The sequence below is a fragment of the Poecile atricapillus genome, chromosome Z (assembly GCF_030490865.1).
Source record: "Poecile atricapillus isolate bPoeAtr1 chromosome Z, bPoeAtr1.hap1, whole genome shotgun sequence".
In the NCBI taxonomy this organism is placed as follows: domain Eukaryota; kingdom Metazoa; phylum Chordata; class Aves; order Passeriformes; family Paridae; genus Poecile; species Poecile atricapillus.
In genome coordinates this window covers 62,671,742-62,685,407 of record NC_081289.1, presented here as the reverse complement: position 1 = coordinate 62,685,407, position 13,666 = coordinate 62,671,742, and the positions used below count along the sequence as shown (strand labels likewise).

The following is a 13,666-nucleotide window of genomic DNA, read 5'->3' as shown; positions in this document are numbered from 1 at the left end:
AAGTGGCATGCCTTTGTCTCCAATTCTATGACATCATAAGCATTTAAACTGACAGTTATTGAAGGTCTTAAAGTGAAAAGCTAAGGGGGAAAAAGAAATATCAACAAAATAGTACTGAGAATTTTGAAACTTAAAACTCTGATTCTGCAGTTTTATTTGGACAGACTTAGTTTTGTTTGAATAGTGCTTAGTAGGCAGCTACAAAGAGGATGGAGGCTCTCTTTTCACAAGAAACCACAAGGAGAAAAGATAAAGAGCAATGGTTACAAGCTGCACTGACCAAGGTTTTATTGGTTTTATGACCTAAGGAAGACAATTTTTACAATGAGAATGACCATTCAGTGAAACAACCTCCCTAAGGACAGTGGAGTCACCATCACTGCTGATGGTGGTTTTCAAGATGTGACCAGACAGGGCACTTGGTATTTTCATCCAGGCTCCCTTTTCCACAGAAGGCTGGAGGTCCTTTCCAACCTGGGCTGTTCTAGAATTTTATGAGACTACTTAGTATCGCATCTAGCCCTAAACTTTCACCTAAAACTGATTTTGTGGTTCTGTGATGATTACTGCTTCCCCTCACAGCTGAACTTAAATCAGGTTACACTTAAACTGGTTTTACACTAGTTTCATTTTACTAGTCCTAATCATAATAAGTCATTTGTATATGAAAGGAGGGAGATCAGGTCTAACAGAAATTACATTTTACTCATACCCAGGTATTTTCACCTGTTGCATCTTCCTTCCAGACAAACTAAAAACTCTTTCTGTTTCAGAGGAATAGAAAAAGAAAATGCAAGGTGCCCTTCACACAGGCTGCTGGAGCAAACAAGACTCCTAGAACAGCAATTTTGTGGGTTATACACATTTTTAAAAAGTTATACATTCCTAACAGGACCCACTGAGATTTAGAATAGCTTTTCTATATCTATATCTCCTATATTCTATGAAAAAAAAATAATTAAATATTTTATTCTAAATGTACCATTGGAATATATAAAGAGACAAGTTTCTATTATACTTTGATCATAATGTGTGCAGTTTTAGGAGAAGGGTTCCAAGATCACACTATGTTCGTGCAGATAAAACTGCTGCTGCTTGAAATGTTTTCTTATTTTATCTATGCACTTATTTCCTTTCCAAAATTTGCTTTACATGTATTTCTTTACAATCATATTAGGATTCCAACTGAAAAAGAAAAATAGGATTATTCTGTGAATGGGATGTCTGCACTCAGGGTAGCCATGGTGAAGCATGTTCAGGTAGTGGACTAATTTAACTGGTTACATCATCATGGAAGAGCTTTCATAGTTGAGATGAAAAACTCAAACTTGTACTTCATAAAGTCTGGAACAGTGCTGGCAACACTTAATTATTTAAAGTCACCCTTCCACATGAATTTAAATATTAATAGATTATTGTGCTTTCTGTAGAAAAAACACCTCTTTCCTCTAAAGTGCTCTGCAGAAATTCTGAGTCACAATGACCTTCTTGCCCAGAGTCCCACAAGGAATAACCACCAGAGATGGGAATAAAGAATCCCAGAATCCCAACTGAGTGCCCAACTGAGTCCCCAGTGACTGGGGACGGTGCTTCCTCCCAGGAAGTCCTAACACATTATTCTACCACTGCAAAATCCCACTGAACTAAGAAAACACACGAAGAATAAAAATAAATCAAGGAAAATAGTAAGGAAAAAAATTGAACAAAGGTGGCTTTATAATCCTCAGAAGATGAAACTCAGTAGTTTGATGTCAGCTGACTAGTGGACTCCTATTCTACTACTGCAAAATTAACAAGGGTTTAACACACAATCAAGTTTAATAAGTTTCTGTATATCAGCAAAAGCATGGTAAGACATTCCACAGGCTTATTTAGCAACTGCAAGACAATGTGGCTTGGCACATTTCTTTTCCCTCTGGGTCTAAACCTACACACTTTGAGTACAGAAAGAGACAAGCTGTTTTTGAGAATCCTGCTAAATTGTGGTTGCTTGACTTTATGTCAAATTCCCTAACTCTGCTAAGGCTAATAGCATAAAGGGAGGTGAAAAAACATTTCCTTGCTAAGTGTTTCTTTAACAGGCGTAAAATGACAGTGACAACTGTGTAAAAAGCTTTTTCACCACTTGATGAGACCACCACAATTTCAGCCTTCTATAATCTGGTATTTCTCCACCTCTTCTCATCTCCATATGTAATTGCTGCTCATAATTCACCTGCCTTTTCAGCTTACTTGGTGCTTGCTGTATAAAAACATTGGCAGTGAATGATGAGCAGACATAAAAGCATTAATATAGGTATGCTAGATGTAGACATTCAGGGGATGGAATCTAAAGGGGCTGAAGTATTCCCAGCCACAGAGCTCCTGAAGTACATTGCTTGTAGGCAAAAACCCTCTGTGCTTGCCCCTGGAGGTGGGACTCAGCTGGGAATTTGGGTAGGTGAGGCAGTTTGAAGCCAGGGCTCCTTCCCACAATACCTTTTGTAAGTTGTAAACCTAATAGGATGCACCCTACCCTTCACTGAGTTCACTCTGAGCTTCAGCAGAGAGACAGGCACTCTGTCTCTCTGTCTGTTTTGTCCGTCAATCTGTAGGCACTATGTCTATTTTGATACTTTTTAAGCACAATTTAGATTTTTCACCAGCTTTACTAAATTAGGACTTTAAGGATCTGCCCCAAGGCTTCATCAAATTAGGGCTTTTGTCTCATCATCAAATTCATTGAAAACATGCTGTAACCCACTAACCTGACTCAGTCAGAGCAGTAGTATATGATAGCAATCTCCGCATTTATTAAACACATGCTCCCTCTGGAGCTGGAGATGATACAGTAACAGCTGTTTTATTCAGGTTTCTCTGTAAGTCATGAGGAAACAAACACAACCTTGTCTCTGCTATAATTCCCACTGTTCATATCCACTCATGCAATTAAGATATACAAAGATAAACAACTGTTAAGTTCTCCATAACTTCTACAATTATTCTACAATTTATTCTTCCCATTATCTGTCCCTGTTCTTGCCATCATTACTGTGAGTAAACCAGCACTGAATCTGACTCAGCAAAGCGAAATTAAGTTTTATGCAAAAATAAATGAGGTAAGTTGTCTTGGGCAGATTATCCTTCCAAAAGACACTGGGACTAAACATAAAAAATAAGTAGGCCTGTAATGAAGTGAAATAGTGCAAATGCTGGGACATCAGGGTTTGCTCTGACTTTAATGTCAGCCTGACCTCCCACTAGTACAAAATTATTATCTGTGGATCATTTATACTTTTTGTCTACAAGAAATAATAACACTTCTGGATGGCAAGCCAACATGTCATTTGAGAAACAAGAACATAAGCCCCCAGTCATGAACCCCAATATGGCTTTTAACCACAACTTGTGGGTAGGAGCACGGTTACACAAATCACCCCAAAAACACTGGGACAAGCACAGTGCATCTCTGGAAGCTGAGAAAATTCACAGGGCAGCCAGCAATTTTAAGGAGGATATCTCTTATCAGAAGATAACATTCCTTTGCCTGGTAAGTGCAAAAAGGGATGTATTCCTTCTTCTGCTCAACTCTCAATACCCAAAGTCCTTTTTAAGGGGAGAAACCATCCCATTACTTGAATGTGCTGGTGATCAGCACCAGCTCTGCTGGTGTCTGAGACAGGTGAGCTGGGCCTGTAGGCAGTGCATCCTTAGGCTTGGTGCTGCTCCCTCCCTTCTGAACTCATCCCAACTCCAATCATGTCCTAAGCACCTTGCAATGCTTCTTCATTTTTTCCCAAGGTGTTTGAAAACAGGAGGGAAAAGGTGGCAGCAAACTGCATGAAGAGCCTTGTGGCTGATGGTTTTAGACTAGCTGAGTTCTTGGAGAGACTTCAGGTAATGTCGAGGACACCAACATTCTGTTACTGCACATGCATTTTACAGAGATAGAAATGCACCCGTCCTACAATGAATGGATCTCATTATGTGCAAAGTCAACAAACTTGCTAAAGACCTTTGGCAAATCAGTGCCTTTGTGTTTGGATTGCAGTGCTGGCTGCATGGTGTGCCTTTGTCCACTCCAGCCCTGTTTACCAACAGAGGCAGAGTCACCATATAGCCCTGGGCACCAATCTGGATAAATATGTTGATGTGTATATTTGTGTTCCAACAGTTTCTGTATCAGCGTTTACAAGTGATACCTATGAAAGCGAGTAAACATGGATATTAAAAAAGCCATTTGCTTTCTCACTATGCATGTTTACTGCTTGCAGTTCAGTCACCTCTGAGAAGAAGGTGAAAGAGATCATTTCATCTTAGTTCCTTCCTCTGGCATACCCACCTGATGTATTTCTGTGAGGCTCATGACACCGCAGAATAATGTTTGCTGTTATTGTAAATTGACACTTTACTTCAGAAAAGCTGCAAACCATTTGTTTGTAAAACATACTGCAATCCCCACTAGTCTATTTGGTAGTTTGCTTGGTTTTTTTCAGATCTAAAATAATTTAAACACATTGCTTCAAATTGAACATCCATGTTTTGTATGACATTTTCTTTGTAAACAAGTTAACACAAATATATTTTCCATGCATATTTATTATGTGCCCACAGCAGTCAGTATTCAAATCCACTCCCCTAGACTTTCTGACAAACTAGGAATCCTCATTGCCATAAAAACATACCTTTTTACCCCAATTAAACTATTCCTTAGAATAAACTTTTGCCTTTAGAGACTAATTTTTAATTTATTTCATTAGTTTCCATCTCAGATAACTAAATTCTTTTTTTATTACAGCTGGGAAATTTTATAATGTGCGAATTGAAATAATGATTGTAGCACAGTACTCTGCAAGTGCTTTTCATTAAGCCTCCAGCTACTATTCCTTGCTCTGTTGGATATCTTTGTGTCAGGGTTACTTTATGGTGGACAGAAATCTGGACAATTTAGGTTTAAAGAACGATTAAAAACCTATTAGATAACAACCTCAAACACATACTGGTTCATGTAGCTTAACTGCATATTCTTGTCATAATCAAAATACTTAAAACTTAATAATCATGCTAAAAAGTGGACCTGTCAATATATTCCATAGTTTCACAATTCTGAAAGTCAAAATCATTACTTGTCATTACAATTCTATTTAAGCAGACACACAGTGCCAGAAATACATCTACATTTCTGAGATGCTGCATTGCAGCAAAATTGTGACGTTTTGCTTTCTTATCAACAGAACGACTAAACTCATACTCTGTGTTCAAGTATAATTTTCTGGTTAGTATTAGTCACTTGAAAATAGTTCAGAAGCATCTGTGTGGCCTGTTGAAATTTACAGCCTGCTTACACTGTTGATCACCAGTCTCATCTTGCTAATTCATTGCTCTGTATTGCTCATTGGTAAATGAGTTTGCTAGCATATATTCCCACTGATGCCAGGGTCACAGAAGCCCGAATGAAAACTTAGAGAGTCCACTTAATTGCAAAGATTTATAGCTATGTTGTTTTCTTTTCTCCCTTTCCACTCAAACTTGCCTTCCATGTCTGACATCTATAGAAAAGGGAGAGCTGCTTATTCTAGTCCAAAACAGCAGCAGACAAGGATTAGTTCTGCAGGGATTCCTTGTTTCTATTGCTTGTGCATAGGCAACAGAGAAACTGTTTTTTAATCCACCCTAGGATAGGGTACTGAACCAAAGGAAAATCCTGTGTCAATATAGTATCAGCCATGATCAGTCTGCAATGAAATAATGAGCTACAAAACTGGCAAACCCCCCCATAAACTGTGTAATTTACGGAATTAACAAGCTGCTCATCTGGATTTAAGATACTGTGCTTTCTGAAGTAAAACACAGGTACACCATTATCCAATGGTGTACAGATAATAAAATAGACAGATTTTTAATTTCCGGAAACTCAGAAGCAGAAAGTTACCATTTGAAAATCTGTCTCTGCCTGCACAAAGAGTCTGCTGTGTGAACCAAGTATAATTTGTGTGTCAAACCAAAGCCTGTTTCTTTGTCTTATTTATGGCTCTGCTACAAGTTTGGGTAGCAGAGGAATCAATCAATTTGAACCAACTAGTAAAATTATTTTGGGAGCTGTGGAGATTAAAAAACAAAAATCCCAACAAACCCCAAACTGTTTCAGCTTTTCTGAGTGAACAGGGTTATTCTAAAGAGCACGTTTTACACACTGAAAACTTACCAACGGAGCGATGAATGCAGGTGTGCTGGTTATCACTCAGGAAAAAGCCCTCTTTGCACTGACATTCATAGCTGCCCATAGTATTTACACAGATCTGCTGGCACCCTCCATTGTTATCCATACACTCATCAACATCTAGAAGACAGAAGGAAAAAGAAATTCAATATAATGTACAAATTCAGAATATAAATCTAGAAGAGTGAGGAACACACAAAAAGAAACATAAATTAAGCTAATGAAGATTACCCAAATCAGTTAATCCAAATTAATCCCTCTAATTATTTTTCCTGCATCCTAGGCTTAAAGTTAACATGAAAAAAAATGCCAAAACAAAACCTCAAACAGTGGGGAGAAGAATCCCCCTATGTCTTCATGTATTCTGAACTGCAAGTTGATTTCCAATGCACAATGAACATGAACAACCTAAAAAAGCTGTGACCCCATCTGCCAAGTGTGCTGTTGCACTCTGTCATTCGCACTCTACTTGGAAAGACATACTTCAGGTCTACAGTAATTTCTAGCAGGGGTAGCAGGCAAACACAAAGGGCATTACTGGGTGAAAAGAGTCTTTACAGAGTTCTGGTCTTGAACAGAACAGCATGTTTCAATTACTGGAGTCATAACCCCCTACTTTGTCAGTTTATTTAACATTGTTTAGTGAAAAGAAGGCTTCTTAAACCTAAATGTTCCATGTCTGTATTGTCATTTTAATAGGCAAATATATAAAACCATAATGGCAGCATTATCTACTGGCTGTTTTGAGGGCTATCCCCCATCACTTCTCTTTGGCATAACTGTTTTTATGCTGTAGTGTTTAACAGACACATAGGTATCAGCATTGGGAAACCACTGCCATTATTAGGTGTCTGGCCCACATTCAACTTTGCAATTCTCTTGTTTTGGTCATGAAAGTGAGTCATATTTATTTTTTTCTTTTTTCTTGCTACCTGAAAAATTAGTGTTTTCCTTTTCCATGAAGACTCTTCAGCCAGTTAAGTTATTTCTATGTGCCAACATGTCGACAATGGAGTTGGTGTGTGTTTTGATTTCATTTTATTTTTGGAAGGGGCAAAAAACCCACAATAAAGCTAAATGATCCACAATACTCCAAACCTCAGAATAGCTGGCACAGCTTCTGCAGAAATTAATTCCCCCAGGACTGGCCACAACACTAAGGTAAACCCAAGCTGCTTTTGCTGGTCCTGTTGCAAGAAAGGCCAGGCAGCTCTGAATGCAGGGTTGGCTGTGAGCTCTGGCAGCTTGCTCAGCTACTGCTGTTTGTGCTACCTTCGTGTGACAGCAGTTGTAGCTCTTTCTCACAGAAAAAAAAAGCTCTGGGGTAATTACAGCAGCACCCAGGGAAACCAGGCAGTCTTATTCTGTCTTGAACTACAATGCAAGTGTATAGACAGTCCTCTTTTTATTTACCAGAAAATGTTAAGCTCAACTGAGGCAAATTCTCTGTATCAAAATCCTCCCCACCTTCAGTTCTCACTCTTTTCCAGATCTGAGCATTTTCACAATCCTCATCAGAGATTTCTGGAATGTTGAGGAAAAGGGGAAGCAAAGACTTTCCTTGCCTACCGCTGCGTAAGAAGGAAAATAAATAGGACATCTTGGTTAGACCCTTCCTCTATCAGTCAGCAGGCCTTGCTGCCCTATCAGTGCCAAATCAAACTTGCTCCTTCAGAACAGCAGCCTGGAATCTAGATTCTCCTCTCTGGAAAATTAGCTGAACGCTTTCTGAAGGAATGTCTCAGTTGGTACATGCACAAACCCCAAATAATGCTCCAAAGTATGTGGTCATCCCAGAGCCCTGTTTATGGTAACACAAATTAACTCAAGCAGTTGCCTTTGAACTCTGATGAATAATCTGAAACGAATGCAATGATTTAAGCTTTTTTTTTTCTGCTCTTGATAGCAAATGCTAATGTTTTACCACTTCCATAAAGAGATCAATTTACCACCAAGCCCCAAATCCATATGCTAGAATTATTACAATCAAAGCTCTTTAAAAAGCTTTTCTATGAGGGATTTCTTCCAATTGTGTCCAATTACTTGCCTCAAAATTATTTTAACATGCATTTATGAGAAGGACTTGAAGAAAGAAAACAGCTGGGATCTAGGACTACTCTGTTTCTGTACTACATGCCTTGCAATGGATCTTGGCCTGATGGTACAGGATTTACATGTTCTCTTCTCAGGTCACAGTCCTACCAGGGTTAGGCTTTTTGGAGCATTTTGCATTACTGCAGTCTTAAAAGGCAGTATTGCTTACTATCCACCACACCAAGCAATTTATTGGAAATGGATGCCTGGAAAATATTTACTGAATTCTTCACTTGGTAAACTTTCTTTCCAATAAAGTCACTTTATGATCAGCCTATCAGTTTATTAATAACCCAGTTGAGAGAACAGCATAAAATAGTCTTCTTAAGTTATGCAAGAGAACTCCATTGACTACAAGAAGCTCAAGGTTTGGTAGATCTGGCACAGTAATTCTTGAATTTTTCTCTGATTTTTTTCAAAGCTCACAAATGAAATACCTTTGTTACCGCTGAAGATGAATAGATCACATGGACATAGGTCGAGGTGTGGTGAAAAGAAGAGCAGAGTTTATTTATCCTCCCAGGATTTATAGGCTTCTTACCATGGCCAGGGATTGGATGGTCAGGATAACACTTTCTCACTGCACTGGCCATGAGAGATGCCCATCACAAGACGTGTAACAGAAAGAATGTACACATATCTATGTTTACAGTTACTCTCCTGGGAAAGTCATTAGAAAAGTATGTTAGCAAGCTCAAAAGCTGAGTTTTCAGGGCGACATACCTTCCCAAGGGCCTATTTCTTCTTTTTCATTGTGCATTTCTCATTAATCCAGCTCAAGTTATCCACCTGAATGTGGAAACCTTGATAGTGCAGCATGGATGAGACTGAATTTTTTGGGATTAAGTTCCATAGAAACACTAAAATAAGGAGTTGGTTTTTCAATAAGGCTTTTTTAGCTCCAGTTTTGCTGGCTCTCTACATGTCAAACATGGCTGTTCACTGTTTTGAAAAAAACTGAGGGTAGATTCTCAGGAGCTTTAATTGGTGATAAGTCTGTGTGACAGTTTATACCTGCACCCCAGGGCTGAACTAGAGATTTGAAAAAAGTCACGGCATAAAATCCTTTCACTCAAACACCTACTCTAAGGCCCAACTAAAACCATATTAAAAACTTTTAAACTGATTGAGCACAAATACAAAACTTACTTGGTTAATACTCTGCTGTTAATAAAACAGAATTTTTCTCTTATTTTAGATCAAATAGACGGGTCTTCTTTCATAAACATTTGCACAAAATCAGGTACCACTAATAATTCAGGATTAGATTGTCTCTCTGATCACAGCAGTCTCAAGGTAGCAGGGGGAAGACTCCATTCCTTCGAACTAGTGTATGGAAAATCAAATCCATTTCCTAGTCTTCTTCTATGACAAAAGTTTCAGTTTGGCCTCCCTGCCCGAGAGTGTGCTGTTTCCTAACGTACGTTATCCAGCTGAGTCTCAAAACCCCACTGATACAGGAAAATTTCGGCAAGTGTTCACAATCCAAACCCACAAAATAAGGTTGAAAGATTTTCACCTGAGCTGAGCTCAGATGGTTGTTCCATCTGAAGGCTTCCCCAACCCTCATCCTCAAAAAGAGGATGGAAGAACTAATAGAGAGTGAATACATGTCCTTAAGCCATTCTCTGTAATGCTCATTACAAAGAGCTGTCCTGTGAATCTATTTGCAAAAGACAACTGCTGCTGGAAACACCTAGAAATAGCTCCATTTCTACAGCTCTTAGCTGCTCCTTACCAGCACAAATAAACGGCACAGATGACAACCAGCACAAAAGCAAGAATTGCTGCAACAGAATTTAGACCAGTGACAAACCTATCTTTGCAGGGAGAGGAGCTCCTGGACTTTCGAGTGGCCAGTCCTCATCAAGGACAACCAGGACCAGGGCAGGAGCCAGCTCAGGGAAAGGCTGGGAAAGGAGGAGGATCTTTCAACAGAGACAGAGAGATAAACGCTGCATAAATGCATACATATATAGCTAATCTATATCTATATATCAGAAGCATTATGCAAATGAATGCAAATTTCAATTTGCATAAGACCTCTAGCTTTTTGGCCCACTGCCTTCATATAATCAAACTCGTGCTCAGTACCTTAGTAAGATGAGATCCTCTGGAGAGTGGTAATGTGGAACAGTATCAAAGGGTAGGAAATACTGCAGTTGATAAAGATGAATGTTTTATATATTAAATAAACAAATGTTTTCAGTTTCTCATTTAATTTATCTGATGAATTTTTCAAATTAACTTCACTGGTGTTTCACCCTGATTTGGCACAGAGCTTCCTGAAGTGTTTGGCCTAGGGAAGCTCTTCCAGTGAAGTGTCCTGTTTGGATACTATGGAGGGAGAAAGGTCTGCTAAGGGTACCTGAAACCAAAACCAGGAGCAGGAAGACACAAAAGTGGAAACTACACAGAGTCAATGCCAGGAACAGTATGTCCACTGTTTTCCTCCTCCCCTGATCTTCTCTTCCTTCCTTCTGACATTTTTCTTTCTTGTCAGCATTTTCATAAACACTTAAGCTCCTCAGAAATCTGAGTCTTCAAAATCTCCAAAGCATTTGGGAACCATAGTCAAATGCATTTGCTGTAGCACCAGACTTCTAAAAACAGGATTTTGACTCATGATCCAGGGAGATGATCCTGCTATTTTTTTCCCCTCTAAGCTACTCTTGAAAACTTTTGGAAGATATCTCTAAGATGCCTATATTACCAGTGTAGAACATCATGACAGAAAGATGAAGCACTGATATCAATATTGCAGACTTTTCTCAGATGTTAGCAACAAAACACCACTTAGGATATTTTTAATTTGTATGGGAAAAGATTAGCAACCGCAAACATGGAAAACTGCCTGATTCTGGAATTTTAAAATTATTATATTCTGAATATTTCTAGTCAGAAAGCTGTCTGAAAGTCTAATTAAAATTTTAAAAAAATCACACTCCTGGATTTACTACAGTCAAAATCCAAAATCACATCTACCCAGCATCTCTGACACTGTCCTTGTAGCTGGTACTCAGGAGAAGACTGTAAAAATGGAACAGAACCATTGCAGACATGTTCTCACAGGTTTCAGCCATAACATACCTATCAACTTTCCTAAATCACTCCTTAGACCACTGTCCCACTGGATCTTTCCTGCATGGATTTCCCTAATCTCCAATGAGCCCAACAAGATGGGGCAATTACTTCTGCAATTCAATTATGAGATTTAATTTTATTATCAGTTTTATAAATACTCCATACTTTCATTTGTTTCTAAAATGCTGCTTCATAGTCTGGATGAATGCCCCCAGATTCCATTATTGTGAGGAAGAGTAAATATTCATTCACTACTTTTCTGCATTTTTCTTCATCTTACAAATCCCCCTTAGCCTTGTACTGTCTCTGTCATCTATTCTGAACCCTGAAGCACAGCAATATACAAATAAGATAATCACAGAAACAATTCAAATGACCACAGTAAATCATGTTTAAAACAAAATGTGCTCATTTCTAGGAGTTAACCTTTAATAACAGCAGCATTTGGAACACACTCTTCTCACTTCTTTAATCCTCCAAGTACTGTGATGCTCTGTTGGAGTGGGTGTCTTGGAAGATGGGATCTCAAGATACCCATGTAAGCCCAGAGTGAATCTGGCATGTAGGAGTCGTATCAGATCAGAGGCTGCAGGCAGGTGCTCCCGATGGAATGTTCCTACAAGCAGTGACATGCTGTGAAGGCAGGGAGGGTGATCCCTTGCAGCAGCTGAGGGGGCCATGGAAACAAGAATCACTGCTATTTGAAAGAGCTGCCAAACCATCTTCCTTAGACTGACTTCATCTGAGCATGGCAGGGAGAAATATTAGAGGCAAGAGACATTGCTACCCATGCACAATTTCTACCTACACCAGATCTGGAATCTGACTTCACCAAAAATTTAAAAGCTAGGCGTAAATTTTCTGTTATTTGTATATAAGGCTAGATTCTACTTTTTGTCCCCTCCTTTCAGAAACTGAAAAATCTGGTGAAGAAAAGGAGAAAGAGCACCACAGCCTTGAATTCAATGCTTTGTTCGCTCCCACAGTTGCAAAAATATTCACTAGAGCCTTTGGTGAGGAAAAATGCACTTGCAGAAGATGGATCCTACAGTAGTCAATGTTTACTGAACTAGACATAGAAAACACCCCCCAAACCAACAAGAAGTGTGAAAAACTACATTTCCCCAAAAGTAAAGCACATTTTACAGACTGGAAGCATAAAGAAGCAATAACAAGAATGCTCTTGGGTGATGAATACTAAATAATTCTAAAATAATTGATTAATTAATTGATCCCTAGAACCACTCTTTTTATGTACAAGGATAGAACACTTAAAGTGATGTCTGTGATCTGTCCTGGAGAATTCAGTCTTTTAATGGGCTACAATCACCTATCCACTCCCACTCAGCACCCACTGACTGGGCTTCTTGTTTGCCTGCACAACTTAAAAAGGATGCTTCAAATCTTTTCTGTGGCTATTTTGTGACACACAGTGGAATGTCTTACACTTCACAGTACACAAACACGGTGTAAATGAAGATGCAAGAGACTTCTTTGCTCTAGGAAACAGGTACAGCCCAGGAAATACACGTGTAACTCACAGTTTAACTCTGCTGAGACTGCTGCCCATTTGCTGACCTGAGGGTAACAGCCCCATGGATATTGTGTGGGTGTTGCATCAAGTTCAACTGTCTTGATGTCCCTTATTTATTCCTCTCTTAAACAACTGGGGATGACTATCTGTTCTCTTAAGACACCAAAACCCTTTTCACAGCTTTGAGCACTTCCAAAATAAACATCCAAGTCCCTGAATGTGATTTCTTAGCTTCTATCCTTTCAGAGGTAGCCTCCTCACAACAGTGCCTAAACACAACAAAGTTCCTGCTCAATTACTTGTTCATGTTATCCACTCTTTTGATTCAGGTTTTAAGACAATTTTGTGTGAATTCGATCACACTTCTTTACATCTGTGCCACTGTCTAGGGAATGCCAGAAGCCTCCAGCTTGGCATGAAGCTCTTTCTGTGAGGCACAGACACACACAGGCCCAGTAGTCTAAGTCTGCAGTTTCCACTGACATATGGAATTATATGTAGGCACTCCAAGTGGTAAATGCTGGATTAACATTACTCCCTAAACTAGTGGAGGGAAGCTAATTACAGATACAAACAAGCAGCAGTCCAAATCAATTGAAGGAAAAAATTGAGATAAATTAAGTCAATTATTTAGTCCATTATAAGAATGCCCCTTACTTTGTCTTTTTCCTTTGCATCATTAACTGCTGCAGGCTGAACTGAACTATCCTTCTTCCAGGATAATTACTGCTTACACCTGCTTCCTTTGGCATTTA

General features: G+C 39.0%; 1 protein-coding gene across 1 annotated transcript in view; it reads right to left on the bottom strand.

Annotated features, from left to right (window-relative positions):
- LOC131573640 (signal peptide, CUB and EGF-like domain-containing protein 1) overlaps positions 1–13,666 on the bottom strand; it is a 199,350-nt gene that overhangs the window by 132,015 nt on the left and 53,669 nt on the right. The window contains exon 4 of the mRNA XM_058827792.1: positions 6,185–6,319. Coding sequence (XP_058683775.1) covers positions 6,185–6,319 — 135 coding nt within the window. The remainder of the gene's footprint in view (positions 1–6,184; positions 6,320–13,666) is intronic.